The sequence below is a fragment of the Hemiscyllium ocellatum genome, chromosome 2, assembly GCF_020745735.1.
Source record: "Hemiscyllium ocellatum isolate sHemOce1 chromosome 2, sHemOce1.pat.X.cur, whole genome shotgun sequence".
In the NCBI taxonomy this organism is placed as follows: Eukaryota; Metazoa; Chordata; class Chondrichthyes; order Orectolobiformes; family Hemiscylliidae; genus Hemiscyllium; species Hemiscyllium ocellatum.
The window spans coordinates 107,386,756-107,407,313 of NC_083402.1; the positions used below are offsets into that span (position 1 = coordinate 107,386,756).

The window sequence follows — 20,558 nt, forward strand, 5'->3', positions numbered from 1 at the left end:
AGTGGCAGATGGAGTTTAATTCAGACAAATGCGAGATGCTGCATTTTTCAGGCTCACCATCTAAATAGGCCCACTGATGCAGTAGAGAGAGAGTACTGTTCAGTCAAGCTATTAAACTGAATTTACCCACTTTGAGCATGAAAGATCCTTTGTTCCAAAGAACAGCAGGAAGTGCCCTGGTCAAATGCTCCTTCCTCGATCAAAATGCTCCAAAACGTACAAGCTGAGTACTCTCTTGCCTCATTGATATCTGCGATCAAGGCACACAGAAAGTAGCTGATACTTGCCTGCAGAACACTAACACTACAGCAAGTTTAAAAATGAAATTTTAAAAAAAGCCTTACCAAATTTAAAACAAAAGGCTTAACAGACAATCTATTTTTCAATGTAAAATTTCATCACACTAAATTTTTGCTATAAATTCTGTGTTACGATCGAGCCCTCCACTATCACCTGATGAAGGAGCGTCGCTCCGAAAGCTAGTGTGCTTCCAACTAAACCTGTTGGACTATAATCTGGTGTTGTGTGATTTTTAATTTTGTACACCCCAGTCCAACACCGGCATCTCCAAATCATGACTACAGCAAATCATTGAGAGGCTTGCTTATACATAGCGGAAGACAAATCCAAACCTCCGCACTCTCTTCTGAAGCATTAGAATCCTGCTGTTAAAAATTAAATAGCTTTTGCATGGTCAAAAAATGTTTTTTGATGACATTGGATGAACCAGAGGATAGGAGGTACCATGGAAACAATTGTTGTCTGGCTGAGGTTTTGCATCAGCCATGTTTGCTTGATGAGCCTCTCAGCTGACGAGATGGAGTTACACTCCAGACTCAGGATTTACAATTTTTTGCAATCAGATTTTCTATTGTAGTTTCTACATTCATGACAGACAGTCTGACCATATGACTTTGCTATCTAGATTTGAATCACAGGGAAAAAAAAATTAGCAACACCAAAACTGATATTTTAAAAAAAGCAATCTTTACAGAAAATGCCAGTGAGATAGTGTTTTGTTTAACTTCTAATTCAAGCCCAAACTGAAATATTCTTTTGATCCATTCATAATCCAGATCCGAGACAATCTATCCATGCTCAGCTCGGAAAGGCTGGGTCAGAAACAATAATCTAAACAGAGAAATCAGCGCCACGCATTGTATATTTTTTTTTAAAATTCATTCATGGATGTCAGTGTGACTGGCTTTTGTTGCCCTGGAGAAGATGATGGTGAATTGTCTTCTTGAGAAATGCTGCAGTCTGTTGGGTGTAGATACACCCACAATTGCTGACTGGAAGCATGTAAAAAGGATAAACAAAATAATGCCATTCTAATTCAACAATCAACAGCAATACAGTTCCAGCAGGGTGACCTGACAGTAATCAACAGGAGGAAATCTAGACCAGCTCTCTTTTCCTCACCAAAGTGGTGATGCCAATTACAAAGCTCTAGCCAATGCATGCATTGACATGAGCATTTTCAACAGAAATTAAAAATTACAGTAAGCATCATTTTCTTCCGCTTCAATTCAGCCATCAGAAGAACCTTCAGGACACTGTAGGCATCAGGAGCTCCCACATTTTGGCACAAGGTGCCCAAAACAGCCCTGCAAGGGGGTGATGTAGAAGAAATGGCCTAATGCTGACTTTCAAGTCCAAAGCAGACATTTAAAACAAGTTTTTCTTGTATTTTTACTCATTAATTTTGTTCTGCTGTTTATTTTGTCTCAAATTCAACAGCCTGTCATGGGACCCACGGACAAGCTGATTGAGTTGTCTTCGGCAGGGAGGATAGCTTTGTGCGCCATTTGGTCACTAACCCTTAACCTACTCTTTGAGCTTCCTGACGTGAGTCAGACTTGAGCCACGCACCATCTGGGAGGAGTGGGAAGAGGAGGGTGAGGTGATTGTCCACACTATCCTGGCTTCCTGCCTGAAGGAACAAGGCTCAGGATGGGCTTGAAGGGTGTGCCAGAGCACAGAGTCTACTGCTCGAGTCGAGTCCTCTGACTCAACCGCCAACTTGGTAGCTCTGAGAGATGCCCAGTATTTCCATGGCTGCTATTTCCAGGCAAAGATGAGCATGCCATCTGCTCAAGGAGGGCTTCTACACCCCTAGAAATGTACTTCCTATGGTGAGTGGTGATTGGTGCCAAAGAGATGAAAAGGAAGTAATACCATATGTTGCAGGATGGAGAGAGAAAGGGAGAGACAGCAGACCATTTGATTTTGGCAAGATAGTCACAGACTCCTGTACTACTTATTTCCCAAATCCCAGCTCTATAATCACAAAAAATTAAACAAAAACTAACTTCACACTCCACTAACAAAATCTATTAGCTCCACAATATATAAATGTGTGTTGGGGATTTTGTGGCATAGTGGTCGGGCACTTGTCGTGTAGTGGTAGGACCTCCATCATTAGCATAGAAAGTCCAGGCTCAAGTCCCAGAGATTTGTCATAACATGTTTAAACAGACTGATTAAAATACTTAATGCACACTGCATATAAAAGGGAATTTCTCTTTAAAATTGATCATATCAGTCCAGTTACAATAATCTGAATAGCGAATACATAGACTTGCATTTATTTAGCACCTTTGACAAACAAAAATATCCTGTACGACACCACAAACAGTCAGAAGCACAGCACAAGCCACACAAGGAGAAGGTTTTGAGGTGATATTCAAAACAGCAGAGTGGTGAATGTGCAAAGGTTAGGGAGAAGAATGAAGGCAAACCCCCCCAAAGGAGCTGCAACTAGCGAGGTGAAGATGGAGGATTGCATAATTTCAAAATGAGGCAGAGGGCTACAAGGTTTGGTGGAAGGCAAATACAAAGCTTGATGTGCATTGCAGAGACAGGATTTGGCAAAACCATGAAGGAATTTGCTCAGAATAATTCTTTTAGTTTATTATTACAGGGAGAGAAGAAACAGTAGGTCAGTGATGGGTGAGTGGGACCTGGTGCAGATCTGGCTATAGTGTTTTGGACCTGGGGGAGGTTTCAGGACAGTAGAACAATCAAGTTGAGGGTTGATGAGGAATAAATAAGCACTTTAGTGGCATGGAGTCAGTAATATTGAATAGTTCAAAATCTGTGGTGTTGGAGATACATATGGGACTTGAAACTCAGCCAATGACCAAGGATCATACAGTTTCAGTGCAACTGGGTGGCTGGGAAGGAGACTGGAATCTACTGTGGGAGCAGTGATGTATTAAAGGTGTCCGACTGACCTGACCAAGTTCTTTGGTGAAATGGTGGAAAAGCTTGATGAAAGTAGTGAAGTATGTTCTACGTACGAGTTTCCAAAATGCATCCACTCGAGTTCCATTGGAGACGAACAGGAACTGTGTTAACTTGGGCACAAAACTGGTGATGGAATGGGAGCCAGAAATTACGAGTGAATGCATACTCTTCTTACAGAATAGAAAGATATCAAGGGGTCTTGGTAGTCCTGTCGTCCTGGGATAACTGATTTCTTTCAAAAAGAAACCCTGGACTGGAGAATAGTTTTTCTATGCTCAAATTTCCTTGGGTTTATGCTGTGTGGACAAATGGCTAACAGTGAAACAATATTGCAAGCATCTGACTGGTGGGCAGCAATTCTAAAAACTGCAACTGGGAATTGCTAAAGGATTGGGTGAGGGGGTGGAAAGGTGCATATAATTAACAGAAAGGTTTCTTCAGCCAAATGTAGCATCCACAAGAAATCTGAAGTCTTGTGGCACAGTCATTGTCTCCTTATCCTTACCTCTGGGCCAGAAAATCTAGTTCACATCCAAGCTCAGGACGTGATGGTCACGTCGATGTTTCATAATCATAAATGTCCAAACAAGTTGATTTTTAAACAAGTGACTCATCAATGTCCAACTTACAAAACAGCTTGCAACTCAACTGTCATTTATCAATTGAAGAATTGTACATCAATTCTATAACGAACAGAGCTCAGCATTGCATTAATGTACAGCATCTGAAAATGTGCTGCTGGAAAAGCGCAGCAGGTCAAGCAGCATCCAAAGAGCAGGAGAATCGACGTTTCGGGCATGAGCCCTTCTTCAGGAATGTACAGCAGGTTACCAAATCGATCCTATAGTTAAGTTGCATGCATATATTATAATTCTACAAAGCTTCTGCAAACAAAAGTCCAAAAGTACTACACCTGAATACTGGCATTGCTGGGTTTTGGGGCCAGCTCGTAGATCCCAAAGGGGATACGCTATACAAAGTGTGTGAACTTGTGCTGTTCTCAGTCTGACATGCCAGACAGCTCAAATCAAAATGCGTAGAAACATTTGTTTTTTTCTGCACAATACAGAACATAGAACAATAAAGCTCAGGAACAGTGTCTTTGGTCCACCATGCCTGTACTGGCCATGATGCCAATCTAAACCAATCTTATCTGTCTGCACCCCTCTCATTTCCTGCCTGGTCACGTGTCTATCTAACTGTCTCTTAAACATTGCTCACATATCTGCCCCTGCACACACTCAAATCTCACTCTAAAATCCCACTATGCAATGGAGTCCAGTCTTGCTCTGTAACATTGCTAAAGGCAAATTCCAAATTAGAAACTAGCTGAGGAAAGAACAAATAAAGGGTACTCCAAATTTGAATGTGGTCACTGTTTTCATCATACACAAAGCAATCGCACAAACAAAAAAAATCATGAGTCATGTCGTTTGAGGGATAAATATTGTTCAGAACTGTGGGGTTAACTCTCCTGCACATAGCTGTGTAGTGTCAGGTGAACCTTTATGTCCACGCAGGGAGCAAAGGAACCTCAGTTTGAATTCCCATTCAAAAGATCGGGCAATGCACAGCCCTAAAGCTTTCTGACTCAGAGGTAAAGCTGACAAATAGATCATGCTTACGCAAAAGCTTACTCTGAATGCAAATCGGTCAATAGCTACCACCAGCAGCTGGTCACATTCAAAGGAGGAACAGAAATATCAGCCCAATTAAATGTACAGAAAACCAGATTGCCTTCATGCACATTGGTGACAGGAGAACAAGAATCAGCTGAGGACTTGTTAAAAGCTGTGAAATGCATTAAGCAATTGCAGCCCAAGCACGTTTATAACATTGGAAGCAGTATCTGCTAAGATGGGAAGAAACTAAACCTGCCAAGCTGACCTTTATCTGGAACTGAACCAACCATGTGCAGCTGAAAACAGAAGTATTAGTGAGCAGAGTGCCCCAACACTCAGTGAAACAAACTTTCCTATGTAATTTCTCTGGCAAATAGCAAAAGCCTGCAAAAGAGGCCCCATGACAAAAACAAGCATAAACAGTACTGCAATATTTCATACAAAATCTGCCAACTGGTGTCTCCAGCAGATAGATTTGAACTGATTTGCTGATTCTTTTCATCTATTTTTCATGTCACTTATCAATTTAGCACCAGAGGATATGTATACCACGTTATGCTATAATCAAAACAATCCACTATCTACTAGATATGCAATATATATTAAGAGCTTACATTTCACATTTGCATGATTTACTTCCCTTCTCTAAAAAGAGACATTTAAAAGTGAACAACACAATCTGCATATTACTTAATCATTTTGCCAATTTTGGTTGCTCTCCACTTTTGGGAGTACCATTAGTCCTGCAGTTCTATATTTTGACTGCTTCTGTGTAAACTCCCGTACCTCAAGAAATTAACAATTAAGTGTGCCTGAAAACCACAGTCAACGAGCCAGTCAACTCTGCACAGCAAAAAAAAATCATCTTCTCACCATAATACATACAAGCAGCTGCAAACACATTCATTCCTCAAATGGAGTTGCCTTTCCAAATCCAGAAGAACACTGTAACATTCACTGAATGAACACAGACGTGGAAACTTCTAAATATGTATGGTTACCCATTAAATATGTTGAGCCAATAGCTCTCCATTACCTCAAGGGGGGCAGGTGCAGAGTAACTGAGATTAATATAGTACAAATGCAATTTTCACACAAGTAACCCTCATAAATTCATTAGTGTCTCCTCAAGACTGCATGACAGCACAGTCTTACCCAAAACACTAAAGTGAGGCTTCCTTCTGTCACATCAAGTACTCTTTATGAAATGTTCAATTGAACCAGATGCTAAAACACTTGCAGTAACCAACAAGTTTGAACTGATGATGATATGGTAAATAATTCACTGAAACACCTAATGTACCTGTTGGAGAATGACAGGCTCAGGAAAGATGCCCAAAATATGCTCTTTACAATGTGCACAAAGAAGGTTAATGCACTATAAAACAGGTCTACGAATCACAATTACATATAAGTTGCTGCTTATTTTGTTCAAAACATTTCGACAGTGTACAAGATAATAGATATTAGGGTTAGACCCCAGAATAACATGCATGGAGGGGTGAGATACAGGAAAATTAACACAAAGCACATGCAGGATGTGACTGAAGACAAGAGAATTTTCAACGCTTGGCATTGTCTCCACAAGCTTGACAGCTTTTCTGGGAATTTTATAAAGTTAAGGTGTCAGTATGCTGACACACTAAAACTGCTAGCACAGCAACAAAATGTCCTGGGTGTGCACACTAAATGCTCTAAATGTACTGGAGGTGCATTCCAAATACTCCACAAGCAGCAACTGTTGGCAGAGATTTCCAGAATAGCAATGACTTCGGATCTCCAAGACCCAGTCCCTTTTATGAAGCACCAGAAGGGCATTTTCTACAAAGGCTCAATACAAATGCATGCTTTTGTTGTTTGTGAAGAGACCTGGCTATTTCAAACCATTGTGCAATTTGGATGAATTTTTTTTGTCACTTTATTAGCCTTCATATGCATAATTAATTGGGTTTATTAACTTGTTGTGATACATTGGCTCCCAAGTTCAATGCAGGACTAGCAAACCTTTGAAATTATTAAAATCAATGGCACCCCGGCAAAGTGGCTTTAGAATGATGCAGCAATAGCATTCCTTCTCACAGCCCCACAACATTACTCCAGCCCAGGTTAGCACCGTACCAATTCTGGGCGCAGGCTGCATGTCTGTCAATCTGACTTACATCAATCACTGAATTGCGACGGGCAATGACAAAAAAACACAAAGCACACCAGTTTTCAACCACAAGATGGTGTTTGTTCTCCTGCAAGGCCTTCTGCCTATGTTTCACAGCAGGCCCATCTACACAGGCAAACATAAAGCACTTCCTGCTCACAGGTCTACAATCATAATGATGACAATGTTCTGAAAGCAGTTAACTGTCTGTAAGAGTGAAGGACTTCACAATTGAGGCATCGTGACACATCCATTATAACCATTAGACAGGGGTGTCTACCTTTAATCCAAGGGGTCTGGGTTCAAGTCCTAACTGCTCCAGAGGTGGGGAATAACATTAAAAAAGTCAAATACCTGCCACATGTAAAAGTCTTAACAGGCAAAATACCTCAGCTGGAACAGCATTAGACCAAAGATCTAAAGGTCTCTGGCTCAATCCTGGATTTTGACAGAATAAACAAGTCTTTTCAGGAGACTTGGATTCAAGACCACCTAGTCCAGAAGTGCGTAATCACGTCTCTGAATAGGTTGATTCCAAAGTATGTACAGATGTTTGTGGTGCTGTGGTAATGTTCCTGCCTTTGAGCCAGGAGTCCCAGGGGCATATACTCCCTGCCCCAAAGATGTGCAGGGGGTATATGCAATGCAGTGGTAGTGTGCTTACCTCTGAATGAAGCAGCCTGGGTAAAGGTCCCATCTGCTCCAGGTATATGTTAGTAACATCTCTGAATACGTTGATTAGAAGATATCTACCAACACTGGATAGCAAACCAGGATGGAAAACCTTGAGCAATTTGACCAACCCTAAGCCAGGGCATGAATGCCGATTGTGATACTCCCTAAAAACCAAAAATGAGCCAACTACGTCTCACTACTTTGCCTTGTTTAAAATGCATGCTGTTGTAGATATAAAGATCAATTTGTTGTATTTTCTTTCCTTAAAAATTTCATCTTGCTCAGATTCCTCTTTGAGACAGAAATGCCAAAAAGATGAAACACAAAGCAAAGAACACACAACATTTTACACCCAATGGATTCCTGTCAAAACTCCAGGGTAACACGGGAATAGGACACGTGTTAGCCTCTCAGCCCTTGGAGTCAGGTCCCTCATTCACCCTAATCACAGCTGATCTTGTACCTGCAGGACATTTTCCCACACTATTTTCTTATCCTCTATGTCTTTAAAACCTAGAATTCTGTCAACCTCAAATATACTCAAATGATTGAACTTCCACAGCCCTCTGGGCTAGATAATTCCAAACATTCACCACTTTCCAAGTGAAGACATTCCTCTTCACCTCTGTTCTAAATGGAGCTACTCTTGTTAAAACAGTCACACGACAGTCATACAACAGTAAACTATTGGGCTCCACACTAAGTACAGTAAAGACCACATTATCTGGATGCCAAACATTCGGAATTCTCAAAAGGGGACTTTACAGATTTTAAGGGAACAAAGAAGTAGATGCTTTATTAAAGCTAGTTCAATACTGAGCTTATTGATAAAGTCAGAGTCACCTACTGAGCCAGATATACTGATATTTACAAGTGGTCCTGGGTACTTTTTTTTAAAATGCATTTTGTGACAGCAAGTTGAGTACTCTCAGCTGCCACTATGTATTTCTCATGTAACAGCAGATTCAGCTAAGCAGCAACCCCTATTCCCCATGCATGCTGGATACTCTGGAGTATGGCAATCATTTTTCCAAAGTTAGCTAAACGCCCAAAAGACCTGAGAAGTCATCCTGTCCTTGTGGCCCTGGAACATTTTACATCCAAAGTAGGATGATGATAGAGCCTTGGCTCAAAATCCCATTTAAAGGAATGTCTCTTCCATACTGTCCTTACATCAGTGTAGATGACATGGTCATGACTCTACTCAGGCAGCTGGCGGTTAGGTAGGTACAAGCTAAGAAGACTCTCAGTTTTTTTTAAAAAAGTGAAGCAATGTGTATGTCACATTCATCTTGGAGGGGAAGATTAGCCAATACGAACAACTGAGGAGGGAGAACACTTTATCTCCTATACAAAATAATAAGAACAAGCTGCTATACTTACTTCGTGGAAGTGAATAGTCATAAAAGTATGGTTACTCTTGTCAGAAGCAGGTTATTTCTGAAAGCATTAGCTTTGAAGATAAGAGTCAACTTTGAGAATATACCAGTGTTTACTCTTTCAGATACCGAGCCATTGTGAACTCTGATTCGCTTGGCCTGATTTTTGTTTTTGTTTGATTCAGTGAATTTTAACGGTCACCACTAAAGCTGGAATTCAACAGAATGAGGATGAGCTGATGATATAAACAAACTCATCACAGATTCATGTGAGAAGTGATACATTTTGGTCAGAAGAAAGGAGTAGAGGCAATGAACCAAATGATGCAATTTTAAAAGGGGGTGCACGAACAAAAGGACCCAAAATATATGTGCATAAGTCTTCAGCATAATCAAAACTGGCTGTTTAAAGGTACACAGGGCCATCTGTTTTACTAACAGAGGTAGCGTACAAAAGCAGAAAGTTACTCCAAACCTTTTTTAAAAAAAGGTTATTAGGTCTTTGCTGCAGAAGTGTTCAAATATGGGCACCACACTTTCAAAAGGAAGCTAAGGCCTTGGTAATGATACAGAAGAGGTTTATTGGAATGGTCCTGGGGACGAGACATGTTAATTATGACGAGAAATTGGAGCGTCTGGGATTGTTCCCTTTAAAAGTAAGAAGATTCGGAGGAAATTCGATAGAATAACTCAAAACTATGAAGACTTTTGATGAAGGAAATAAAAAGGAATTATTTCCAGTGGCAAAAGAGCCAGAAATCAGAGGACACCAATTTAAAGCAATTGGCAAAAGTACAAAGCACAACATGAGCAATTTCTTTTTGCACAGTAGTTGTTGTGGCTTGGCAAACACTGCCCAGAAGGATAGTGGAAGCAGATTCAATAGTAAATTTCAAAAGAGTACCTGATAAACACTGTCAAAGAAGAAATTTACAAAGCTATAGGGGAAGAACAAGAGAACAGGTAAAATTGAATATCTCTGTCAAAGAGCGCACACAGATGTAATGGGTTAAATGGCCTTATTCTGTGTCATATCATTGTCTGACTCTAAATTTCACTAGCAAGTCTGCAAATTAATGGACCGTCTCTTCAAAATGTGTGGCATGTTTATGTGCTGCATTCATTTCCAGAAGCAGTTATTTGAAATGGATCCGTTCAATGCACCTTCAAAACAAACATTCTTCACTACTGTCTTGATATAACTTATTCCTCCAAATCTCATTCTGTCCAGTATATCTGGAATTCATTCAAAGCTATATCCCGGGTGCGAAAGTGCACTACCTGACTGTAACTACTACACCCATTTCTGTGCCAAATACTACAAGATCATGAACAACTTACCAGATGAAGTGCGTCATGAGCTAAGTTATAACCCATGACGTCTGCATTGCTGCTGGCAGCTTGCGGGAGAAATATAAAAGCACATTCTTCATTCAGAGAACACACCGAATCACAAAATGTTTGATAATTCCAGACACGTTTGCTATTTGTGCTTTTGTACCACTAGTTTTGCCTCCAGGCTTTCACTGATAAAGACTATTGCAACACAAAAAAAAGCACACAACTGCCATTTAACAGAGTACAAGGAATAGACAACATTTTCCTTTCATTAACAACAACTGATGGCTTCTTTTTTTTCCTCTCTCCTTATCTACCTATTTATGAATGTAATATTGTTCAACTATGACCATCCGGATAAACTTGCTTTGAAACAACAGTCAAAGACAACCAAATGGACAATTATGGTTAATAATCCCTGAACCATCAACTACTTTGGGTCAACAGTATTCGCAAATGTTAGACAACAATTCAAGGATGAAGTTCTGTATCCTACATGCAAAACACAAGTTACCATGGCAACCCTCAGTGCCAAACTTGTGTGTTTGCTCGGTTAGTCAAGTTCCTCTCCCCAAAGTCATCATGTTCCCTCATTAGCAGCTGCTGCTGTTTGATGCAGAACACAAGATCAACCATTCATCAATTATTGCATTTTTTTTGTCAGATTTATCATTTTCAACTACCTTTTCTTCATTTTTTCCCTGAATATTGGATATGGTTCAAATGGTGAGAAGGTTAAAAGATGAGGATCTGGTCAGTATGGTGTGGGTGTAACAGTGAGACAATGGGAAACTGTTCAAACTATGACGCCTCCTGACCAGAACCAAGACCACTCCAACTTCAGTCATCAAGCTCCAAAACACAAAAGACACCTTCGCACCACATTCTGAGGCAGAGCTGAAAATCACTGTTGCTGTATTCACCGAGACGTAAGAAAGAATGCATTCGATATCGAGAAATCAAAGTTTCTTGACAAGCCTACTCTTGCCAAACAACAGTGCCCCCAAACATCAAAATCCATGACAAACCCCTGGGCAGTGGAGCATTTCCCATACCTTAGGAGTCTCCTGTCGCTGCAGGCAGATGTTGATGAAGAACAATATCAACTCCAGCATGCCAGCTCATCCCCTGGATGAGTGAGGGACATCCGAGATATCAAACTGGATATCAAATTTGTAGTCATAGTGTGGTCCCCATCTTCCTGTATGCATCAGAATCTCAGACCATATATACCAACACATCAAATCCCTGCAGAGGGTTATCATCAATGCTGCCTTCACCAAGTTCTGCAAATCCACTGGAAGTGTAAGTGCGCTAACATGAGCATCCTCTCCCAGATTAATATCCCGAGTAGAGGCATTGATCACACATTATCAGCTGTGATGGGCAGGTATCACACTATCCTTAAACAAGTGCTACATACTGAGCTCTGCAGTAGTAAGTGATCACTAAGAGTACAGAGGAAATGCCACAAGGACACCTTGAAAGCCTCTGTAAATGAATACAACATCCCATCAATGTGTGGGAATCACTTGCCTTAGAAAGCAGAAAGTGAAGAAATTCCCATAAGGTGTCAACCACTTTGAGCGTCACCCAGAGCAGCCTGGGGAGGCAAAGTGGAAACAGCAGAAAAAGCATAGAAAATTCGGAGCATAACACCCACCAGCGGTTTCAGGACTTGATTATTCAGGAGCAGCAACTCACACCTGCTCTCAACTCCACCAATACAGTGGACGTAAAACTCCAGCAACCCCAAGGAACGGCTAAAGAAGAAAGAAGCTTGTTTATGGAGCCTCAAGTTAGGCACACAGACAGTTGCACACAGTGGTTAGCACTGCTGCCTCACTGCAGCTACTACCCAGTTTCAATTACAGCATCAGGAGACTGTGTGGAGTTTGTACATCCTCCCAATGTCTGCATGGGGTTCCACTAGGTGCCCTGGTTTTCTCCCACAGTTGAAAAACATGCAGGTAAAATAAATTGGCTATGCTCAATTGCCCTCCAGTGTTCAAGGATTTGCATATAGATGGATTAATGTTGGGATATGGAGGTAAATTTGAGTCAGGATGGGATGGTATTTGGAGGGTTGGTACAGATTCAATGGGCCAAATGGCCTTTTTCTACACAGGGATTCTATGATTATAGATCCTTTGAAGTTTGCATCAAAGCAATAATGGATTGGCAGTTGCTGTGGCAGTTCCTACAGGGATAATAATACCAGGTGATGGTAGTAGTATTATCACTAATAATCCAGGGACCCAGGTAATGTTCTGGGGACCAGGGTTCAAATCCTGGCATAGCAGATTGCAGAATATCAATTCAGTAAAAATCTGGAATTGAGAGTCTCATAATAATCATGAAACCATTGTTAATTACCAAGAAAACCATCTAGTTCACTTTGCCTTTTAAGGAAAGAAACAGCTGTCCTTAATTGATCCTACATGTGTCTCCAGACTCTTAGCAATGTGGAAAACTCTTAACTGCCCTGTGGGCAACTAGGACGAGGAACCCCTGGATGAGCCAGTAATACCCACATTCAGTCAATGAGTAAGAAAAAATTACATTTGTCTTTAATCAACAGGAGCAATATTTTGTTTTAAAAAAAATTAAGGTAGAGGTAGATAGATTCTTGAAAGATCACTGGGATATGCAGGAATGTGGAGTTCAAGTTACAAAAGGACTGACGAACAAATGAAGGAGTAGGCCATCTGGCCACTGAGCCTGCTCCACCATTCAATAAAATCATGGCTGATCTTTTTGTGGCCTCAGCTCCACTTACCCGGCCACTAACCATAATCCTTAATTCCTTTACTGTTCAAAAGTCAACATATCTTTGCCTTAAAAATGTTCAAAGAGACAATCTCAATGCTTCATCGAGTAGGGAACAGCACAGATTTACAACTTTTGGGTGAAGTTCCTCATCAACTCAGTCCTAAGTCTGCAACTCCTTATTTTGAGGCTATGCCCCCTATTTCTAGTTAAACACAACCAACCTTCGGGTACCCTTTGAAAGACTCTATCTAATTATTCATCACCAGATTGTCAGTTGGATCAACTTGGAGGAAAGATTAACTGAGGGAGTGTTAAAGTGAACCTTCGGTATCGCTGGGATGGTTAACTTCAGATTAGGCATGTTCCTAATGGATGGTGGAGCAGGCTCAAAAGGGACAAGTGGCCTATGATTGCTCCTTGTTCATATGTCCATAAAAGCACTGTTGTATATGTTGTATCTTACAGACATCCTAAAGTGATTCAAAGTCAATGAAATATTTTTGAAGTGTATCTACTGTTGTAATATAGTGAAACACAGTAGCAAGTTAGCGCATAGCACAATCCCATTATAACATTATTTGATCTTGGATGTAGATTTGCTTGCTGAGCTGGAAGATTCATTTTCAGATGGTTCGTCACAATACAAGGTAACATCAATGAGTCTCTGGATGAAGCTTCACTGATGTTACCTAGTATGGTGATGAAACGTCTGAAAACAAACCTTCCAACTCAGCAAACAAACCTACATTCAGAACCTCAACCTGAGGTACAAATCTGCTCAAAACTCAGTAATTGATCTGATTATTATTTTTTTACGCTGTTGGTTGAGGGAAACAAATTAAGTAGATCAGGAGAAATCCTATGCATCTGATAGTATAATGTAACTTGCTTCTCTCTTCCTGTTAATGCCATGAAGTCCTTCCAGCCACTTGACGACAAATAGAATCTTAGCTAACCTAACTATCTAATCTGAAAGACAGCATCTCCAAGTGCATTACACCTTTAAGGACTGTGCTGAAGTACCATCCTGGATCACATTTATGAATCTACCCAGGTTGAAACCAGAACTTTCTAACTCAATCCCACTGAGCTATGTTAAAAACTGAGAAGCAGAAACATTTTAAGATCAAAACTCAGACAACAACAGGTTATAGTCCAACAGGTTTATTTGAAATCACATGTTAAAGAGCAGTGCTCTGAAAACTAGTGTTTTAAAATAAATCCATTGGACTATAACCTGGTGGCCCTGTGATTTTTGACTTTGCAAACCCACTCAAAGATTGGCACCTCCACATCGCATTTTAAGAAGTGCAATCAAGGTGACAATGCTAACAATGAGACAGAAGTTCCTGCACATTTCAGTCAATATTATATTACTGTTCATTAGAATTATTATATTCAAAATGTCTGCCAAGTTTCTGACATTGCTACCGTGACTACACTTCAAAAAAGAATTCCACTGGCTGTAAAGGACTTTGTGACATTTTGGGAGCATGAAAAGCACATTACTAAAACTGTACTGAATTTTTCTTCCCATTATATTTCTTTTACACTGACATGTTGGTAAATATGAATTTTGTTCACTTTACTTCCAAGCAATGTAACTATTCGATATCTCACACGGCTGCTCGTTTACAAGGCTTGGCTCAGCATTCAGAACAATGCAAAAGACTAACTCGCATGAGATTCCGACATTTATACAAGTGATGCACAACATGGATAAACGCCCAAAAATTCTCAGCCGTCAAGTCAGTATCTGTCAAAAATGGGATGTGCAGCAGGTGAATCATATCATCATGCAGTATTGTTGATTCCAGTGCATCTAATTTTTCATACCATGCCCACATTCAACATGCTTAGGATGAGACAATCAGACTGAGAAACCGGAATGATGTTCCAAATGGTGTATCCATTTTGCTCTTAATAATACAGAAGGAAGAGAAGCAGAAACAAAAGGCTCCAAGAACAAGCCATAATGACAGTTAATGCGCTGCTGCCCCTGTTGGCCTACATTTCATTTAGATTGATTCAGGCAAAATGGCCTTTGCTGGAAATTTTTCTGAAACCAAAATGACATGGCTTAGAAACTCGCATAAATTACAAAACAATTTTTGCATTAAGCGCGATTCAGGAAATTCCAAGCTCTCAAGTTTAGGAGAACAAAAAGTACCTCTAGGGTACCATTACGCTATTTCAACTGCATATGGTATTGAAAAATTATGCACTATGGTAAAAAGAAGCATTCTGATAAAGCTTAAAATCATTATTTCTCACAGCATTTGAAACCTCAGTCCGAGATCTGATCTATTGAAACAGTTAAAAAATGCAAGATTACTTGTAATAAAGGGCTAATACTTTAAATACCCAAAAATATTTTTATTTCTCAAATAAAAGTGATATCTGTATATGGCAGTAGGATTATGAATTCAAATACCTTGAGAGTGAGTAACTTTTAAAATGGCACTGATTAACAATGGCAATAATATATTGTTTTATCACATTTCAAAACATTTCATGTATAGTAAATTACTTTGAGAAAGCAATGATTTCAAGTTAGTAACCCGTCAAGACATTTGTTAGAAAAGATTCTATTTAATGGCAACAAAACAAATAGTCAAATGATTTTTTTTGGATGAAAGCAGTTAAAAGTAGAATCTTGGCTAAAAATTACTGTGACTGGATCACCAATATCGAAGGCAACTGTTCTGACACTGCTTTCAGTCAATGGTCAGAGCCATGTAACAGCTAAGTTGCACAGTCATTGAGGACACGGAGGCATATGGAGAATTCCTGTCTAATGTTGCTCCAAATTGATTTTCTCATTGGCTTTGATTTTTGCTTCTCATTCCAAGGAATGTGGGCATCACTGGGAAGGCCAGAATTCATTGTCCAATTCTAATTGCCCTTGAACTAAGTAGCTTGTTAGGTGATTTCAGAGGGCAGTTAAGAGCTCTGCACTTGGAGTCACATGTAGACCACAACACGTAAGGGTGACAGATTTCCTTCCTTAAAAGGCAGTGAACCAGATGAGGTATAATGACACCCAATGCTAGCTTCATTAATGCCCGTAATTATGCGAGCTTTAAATTCTAGATTAATTGAATTTAAATTCCACCATATGCCACAGTGGGATCTGAACCCAGATCTGGGAGATATTACCACTACACCACAAAACAACTCGCTCCTAACTTGGTAGGCCTCGCTAAATTTCCTCTCTATCCTTTTATGCACACAGAGGCGTGCAACAAAACTTTTTTTTAAATGCTGTGTGATAGGCTCTGTTTGTTTATTTATTTATTTTTAAAATTAACCCCACACTACCGCCTAACTGCGGTAGTGCTTATTTTTCCCCATGCAACAAAACTTTTAAGGGTTCCTGGGATACTTGCATTTTCATGGCCTTTACTGGGAGTTCATCCATGTCATGCATCACTCGTATAAATGTAGTTTCACAAAACTGTTGACAGCAGGACACTATAGCCTCTACTTAGTTATCTAGAGGGTTACTCTGACTGCACTTTGTGTGCACCCTATCTGTGGCCACAGAGTTGAGAGCTTGATAATTAACAGGACCTTTTCCAATTATCTTTTGGTTATTCAAAGTAACAATACACAGGGTCAGAATTGTCAGGAAAACTAAGAGGAGATTGGGATAGGGGTTTGATGGAAAGTACTACCTGGTGCTGTACTGTGGCATCACCTCTGTCCAGGTGACCTTTGACAGGGACCATGTATTTGAGATCTCATTAACAAGACACTACAGCATGTAGAGAATACAGCCTCAGTCATTAATAAAAGACATTCCAATTTAGCTAGAACATTTCCTTCTGAATTGTTTTAATCACGTTTAACTGTTTACCAGCAATCAGGTAACAATGAAGAAACTCATGAGTCAGCTGACTGATCCATTAAATCAACCTAAGGATAATATCTGATAATACTTAGATGTGAAGTACCTATCGTACAGCATTTCTGTAAATTAATTCCTCTAATCTTGTACCATTTAACAACAACTCAAGGCTGACCTAACAGAAGTTTTAAACACATGATGTTTGATAAGGTAGCTCTCAAGAGGAAAATGAAATAGAAGGACATGCTGATAATGTTGGATAAAGTGGAGCACGCAACATAAACACTAGCATAGACTAACTGAGCTGCACCATAACTTCTATTAACTACACCACTTCCTTCTAGTCCAACCTAGAAACTTCCTGTTTATCATAAAAACATGGTGTCAATGTAAATTATAGTCAAGCCTTCCACAAACACTTCTTTCAAAAACTCTCTCAAACAGCTATTAACTTGAAACCACAACAAGGCACCATTACACTTCCATTCTCCATGTACGATGGAAAACAACATTGTCATGAAGCAATTCCAATTTAAAATCAGGCTCAGAGTCTCAGCTGGTACAGTATTACAATAAATCTATCAACTGCAAGCATGTATCAACAAAACTTATACTGCAGTGTTTCACCAAGTTTCCAGAAGTGTATATAGGTAATAATATCACTGAACAGGTTGATTAAAAATTATCTACACAGGAGGGCTGCTTGGAAGAAGGTACATACTAGCATGAAACAATAGGACTTCCTCACTGCTACCCAAACAATAATGAAAATCTGGCTTCCTTTGACCCATGGCAACTGAAGGCAACTTTTAGATACTGACCTTTGGAGTATGTGGTAACATCACAAAGCCCATGCATTATTTAATTCTTGATTTTAAAAAAATCTAGTTGCACTTACTAACACTAAACTCTAATTTTACATTTTCGCAAGTGACATCCACCTCGTCAAGTCCACAGTCCCTCTCTGTTAACTGTGAGAACTCAAAGCCAATTGAAACATGGTGGCTTGCAACATTTCAAATCATGGAACACTCCTTCCTTCACGTTTAAATTCCATAATCACCATAAACAGCTCCAATAAAAAAGTGAAAGTTGTGTTAAATTAATAAGTACTTTGCTTATCTGAACATAAAATGTTTATTTTTCTTTTCATATGGCTTCTCAAAATCGTTTACACATTTGAATCCGAACTGAAGAGAAAACAGGAGCCAACGCATAATTTACGTTGTGCTATTTATGAATGAACACAAGTCACACACGGCTCTGACGCTATTTTCGCCACAAGTGTTCAAGATATGGAAAGATGCTTCTCTGCTCAATAAAACACACGTGCTACTTGGAAGCGACAGGGGACATTTACGTGAATTTCCCAACTTTATCGTTTTTTTAATGACAAAAACGGAAGAAAGAATTATAAAAGGTTGGGTTCACCGCAACAATCAAACGAGGGTCTCAGTACATAACCGTTTCGAAAGTAAGGCGTGTGGGTATTACATGAATCGAGAGAAGTGATTTCTAAAACTGCCATAACCAGCCTCCCGGAGAAGGCTGGGAGTGAGTAAGTGAGCTGCGGCGCAGCACTGGGGGAGACACACACACACACACACACACACAAAGCCTTCACTGCAGAGCTGCTAGAGGGCGATCTATACAGACTAGCTTCTCACCTCCCCCAGCAACCCCAACACAAGGTGGTAGTAGGGAGGGGGTGGGGAAGGAAAGAAGGCGCAGATTTAATGCCTGCAACTCGTGTGATGCATATTTCCAGGCCCTAAAACGGATTAACTCCTCAGTCCACAGCCGGACATGGAAGCAATTGGACTGTGTCTGCGTACACTGTAGCCGCATCCATCTGAATCTTACCCAAGTCAATTTGGGAACCCCTCTCTCAGGTCACACAAATATTATAGAAAATAACATTACGAAATTAAAAGGCTGCAAACATTCTTAATTCTGGAAGAACACACGATATAAGAACCTTCATCCACCCAAAAAAAATATCAACACAAAAGGCGGCAACAACCACCTTCCTCCCTCTCCACTCTACCCCACCCCCTTTCCTTTCCCGCTTGTCCTCAGGGCCTGAGCTGAAACATGTTGAGTAAACCATAGATCCGGCTGGCCTCCATGAACATGGCTTAATGCCGATAGAGGCACGGGCAACAAGAGGGAGCGCTCCCACCGCCTTCCCCAAACCAATAAAACACACAAAATAAATAAACCATCCAATGGCCTGGTGGCGCGGATAAGTAGCAGAACCGCAAAGAAAAGCCCTAAAAACAATGCACTTTGAAAACAAACAAAGCCTTCCTTCCCCAACAATAAAAAGGTCAAAACAGAAATTAAATATTTTTTGAAGTAGAGGAGGTTTAAACAAAAAAAATGCAGGAATCACGACGAAACCATTAATTTGCATACTGCATGAAATTGGTTCTCCCCTTCTCCCACACCCTAAAGGGGACGCAGATACATTGTAAGAATCAGTGTCCAGTTCTGATCACAATCTTTCCTCGAAACGAGGTAAATGGAGGGTTGAACATTTTCGTTTTACTAGGGAGGTTACTTTGTAACAGGAAGCAGCAATAAGCTACACTGAAGCAGATGAGTTTCCCATTTTTCTGTTTCACGTAGATTATTTAACATATCGTTTTACCTGTTTGCCTCTGTAAAACAAGCGCTGGCACTCCGGGTCCACATTGAAGCTTTCTTGGATTTTTAATCTCAAACATTCAATTTTGGTCAACCTAGATAAATCATCCACGCAGCGCGTTTGCTTGCCGTCGATAGTCCGGACTTGAATCCACATTTTCCTCTCTTCTAACCAAAAGCAAAACAGTAAGATGACATTAATAACATTAGCGCAGGTAACCGGCTGCAAGCGAATAAGGAGAAAGGGTTGCTGAAAACAATTTTTAAAAAACGTTAAGAATGGGATTTTATTTTTGGGTTAGGGGGATAGAATAATTTCCACCAGCCCCTCTCCGCTGAGAGTAAGAGCTCTGAGTCAGTGTGTTGTTTACTGAACTAGGAGCAGACACACATGGGGTCACAGTGCTAGAAGCAAATCTCGCGAACATATGATAATTAATTCGAGGAGGATGTTTAAAAAAAACCTTCAAAATTCAAAACCGGTCCATTCACCTTAGAAACGTCCTTCTTTTAAAACATGTCAGAGCAATAATTATTTATTGTCACTATACGCTTCAGACATTGATGTCCTCCACTACTCTGGCACATAAATTTGCTTCTATAGTTTTCCGCTCCTGGACTGTCTTCTCGTTTCGGATTACTGGTTTTTCTCCTTTTGGCGGGCTGCAGGAAAACTCAAAACTCCGCCTTGTTTCCAGTCATTTTTTTTAAAAGTTGGTTTCGTATGTCTGTTTGTTTGTTCTCTCTCGATTTTAATAGGAATATTTCCAAAATCTTCACTTCGACGAGCGTCTTCCCTTCCTATCTTTCTCCCCATCCCACACCGTTGGATCCACACACCTCAGGACAGTCCAATATTCCTGATAAAATGA

The 20,558-nt window shown here is 40.2% G+C and overlaps 1 protein-coding gene across 2 annotated transcripts in view; it reads right to left on the reverse strand.

Annotated features, from left to right (window-relative positions):
• Positions 1-20,340, reverse strand: part of LOC132824474 (E3 ubiquitin-protein ligase UHRF1-like) — a 177,086-nt gene extending 156,746 nt beyond the window's left edge. The window contains exons 1-2 of one of the 2 annotated variants that reach the window (XM_060839043.1): positions 20,179-20,340; positions 19,691-19,854 (exon numbers count right to left, since the gene is read on the reverse strand). In XM_060839043.1, the coding sequence (XP_060695026.1) occupies positions 19,691-19,843 (153 nt within the window). In that variant the 5' untranslated portion in view covers positions 19,844-19,854; positions 20,179-20,340. Of the gene's footprint in view, positions 1-19,690; positions 20,075-20,178 lie in introns of those variants that run through there. The other variant, XM_060839034.1, reaches the window with a different exon arrangement.
• Between the last annotated feature and the right edge of the window lie 218 nt (positions 20,341-20,558).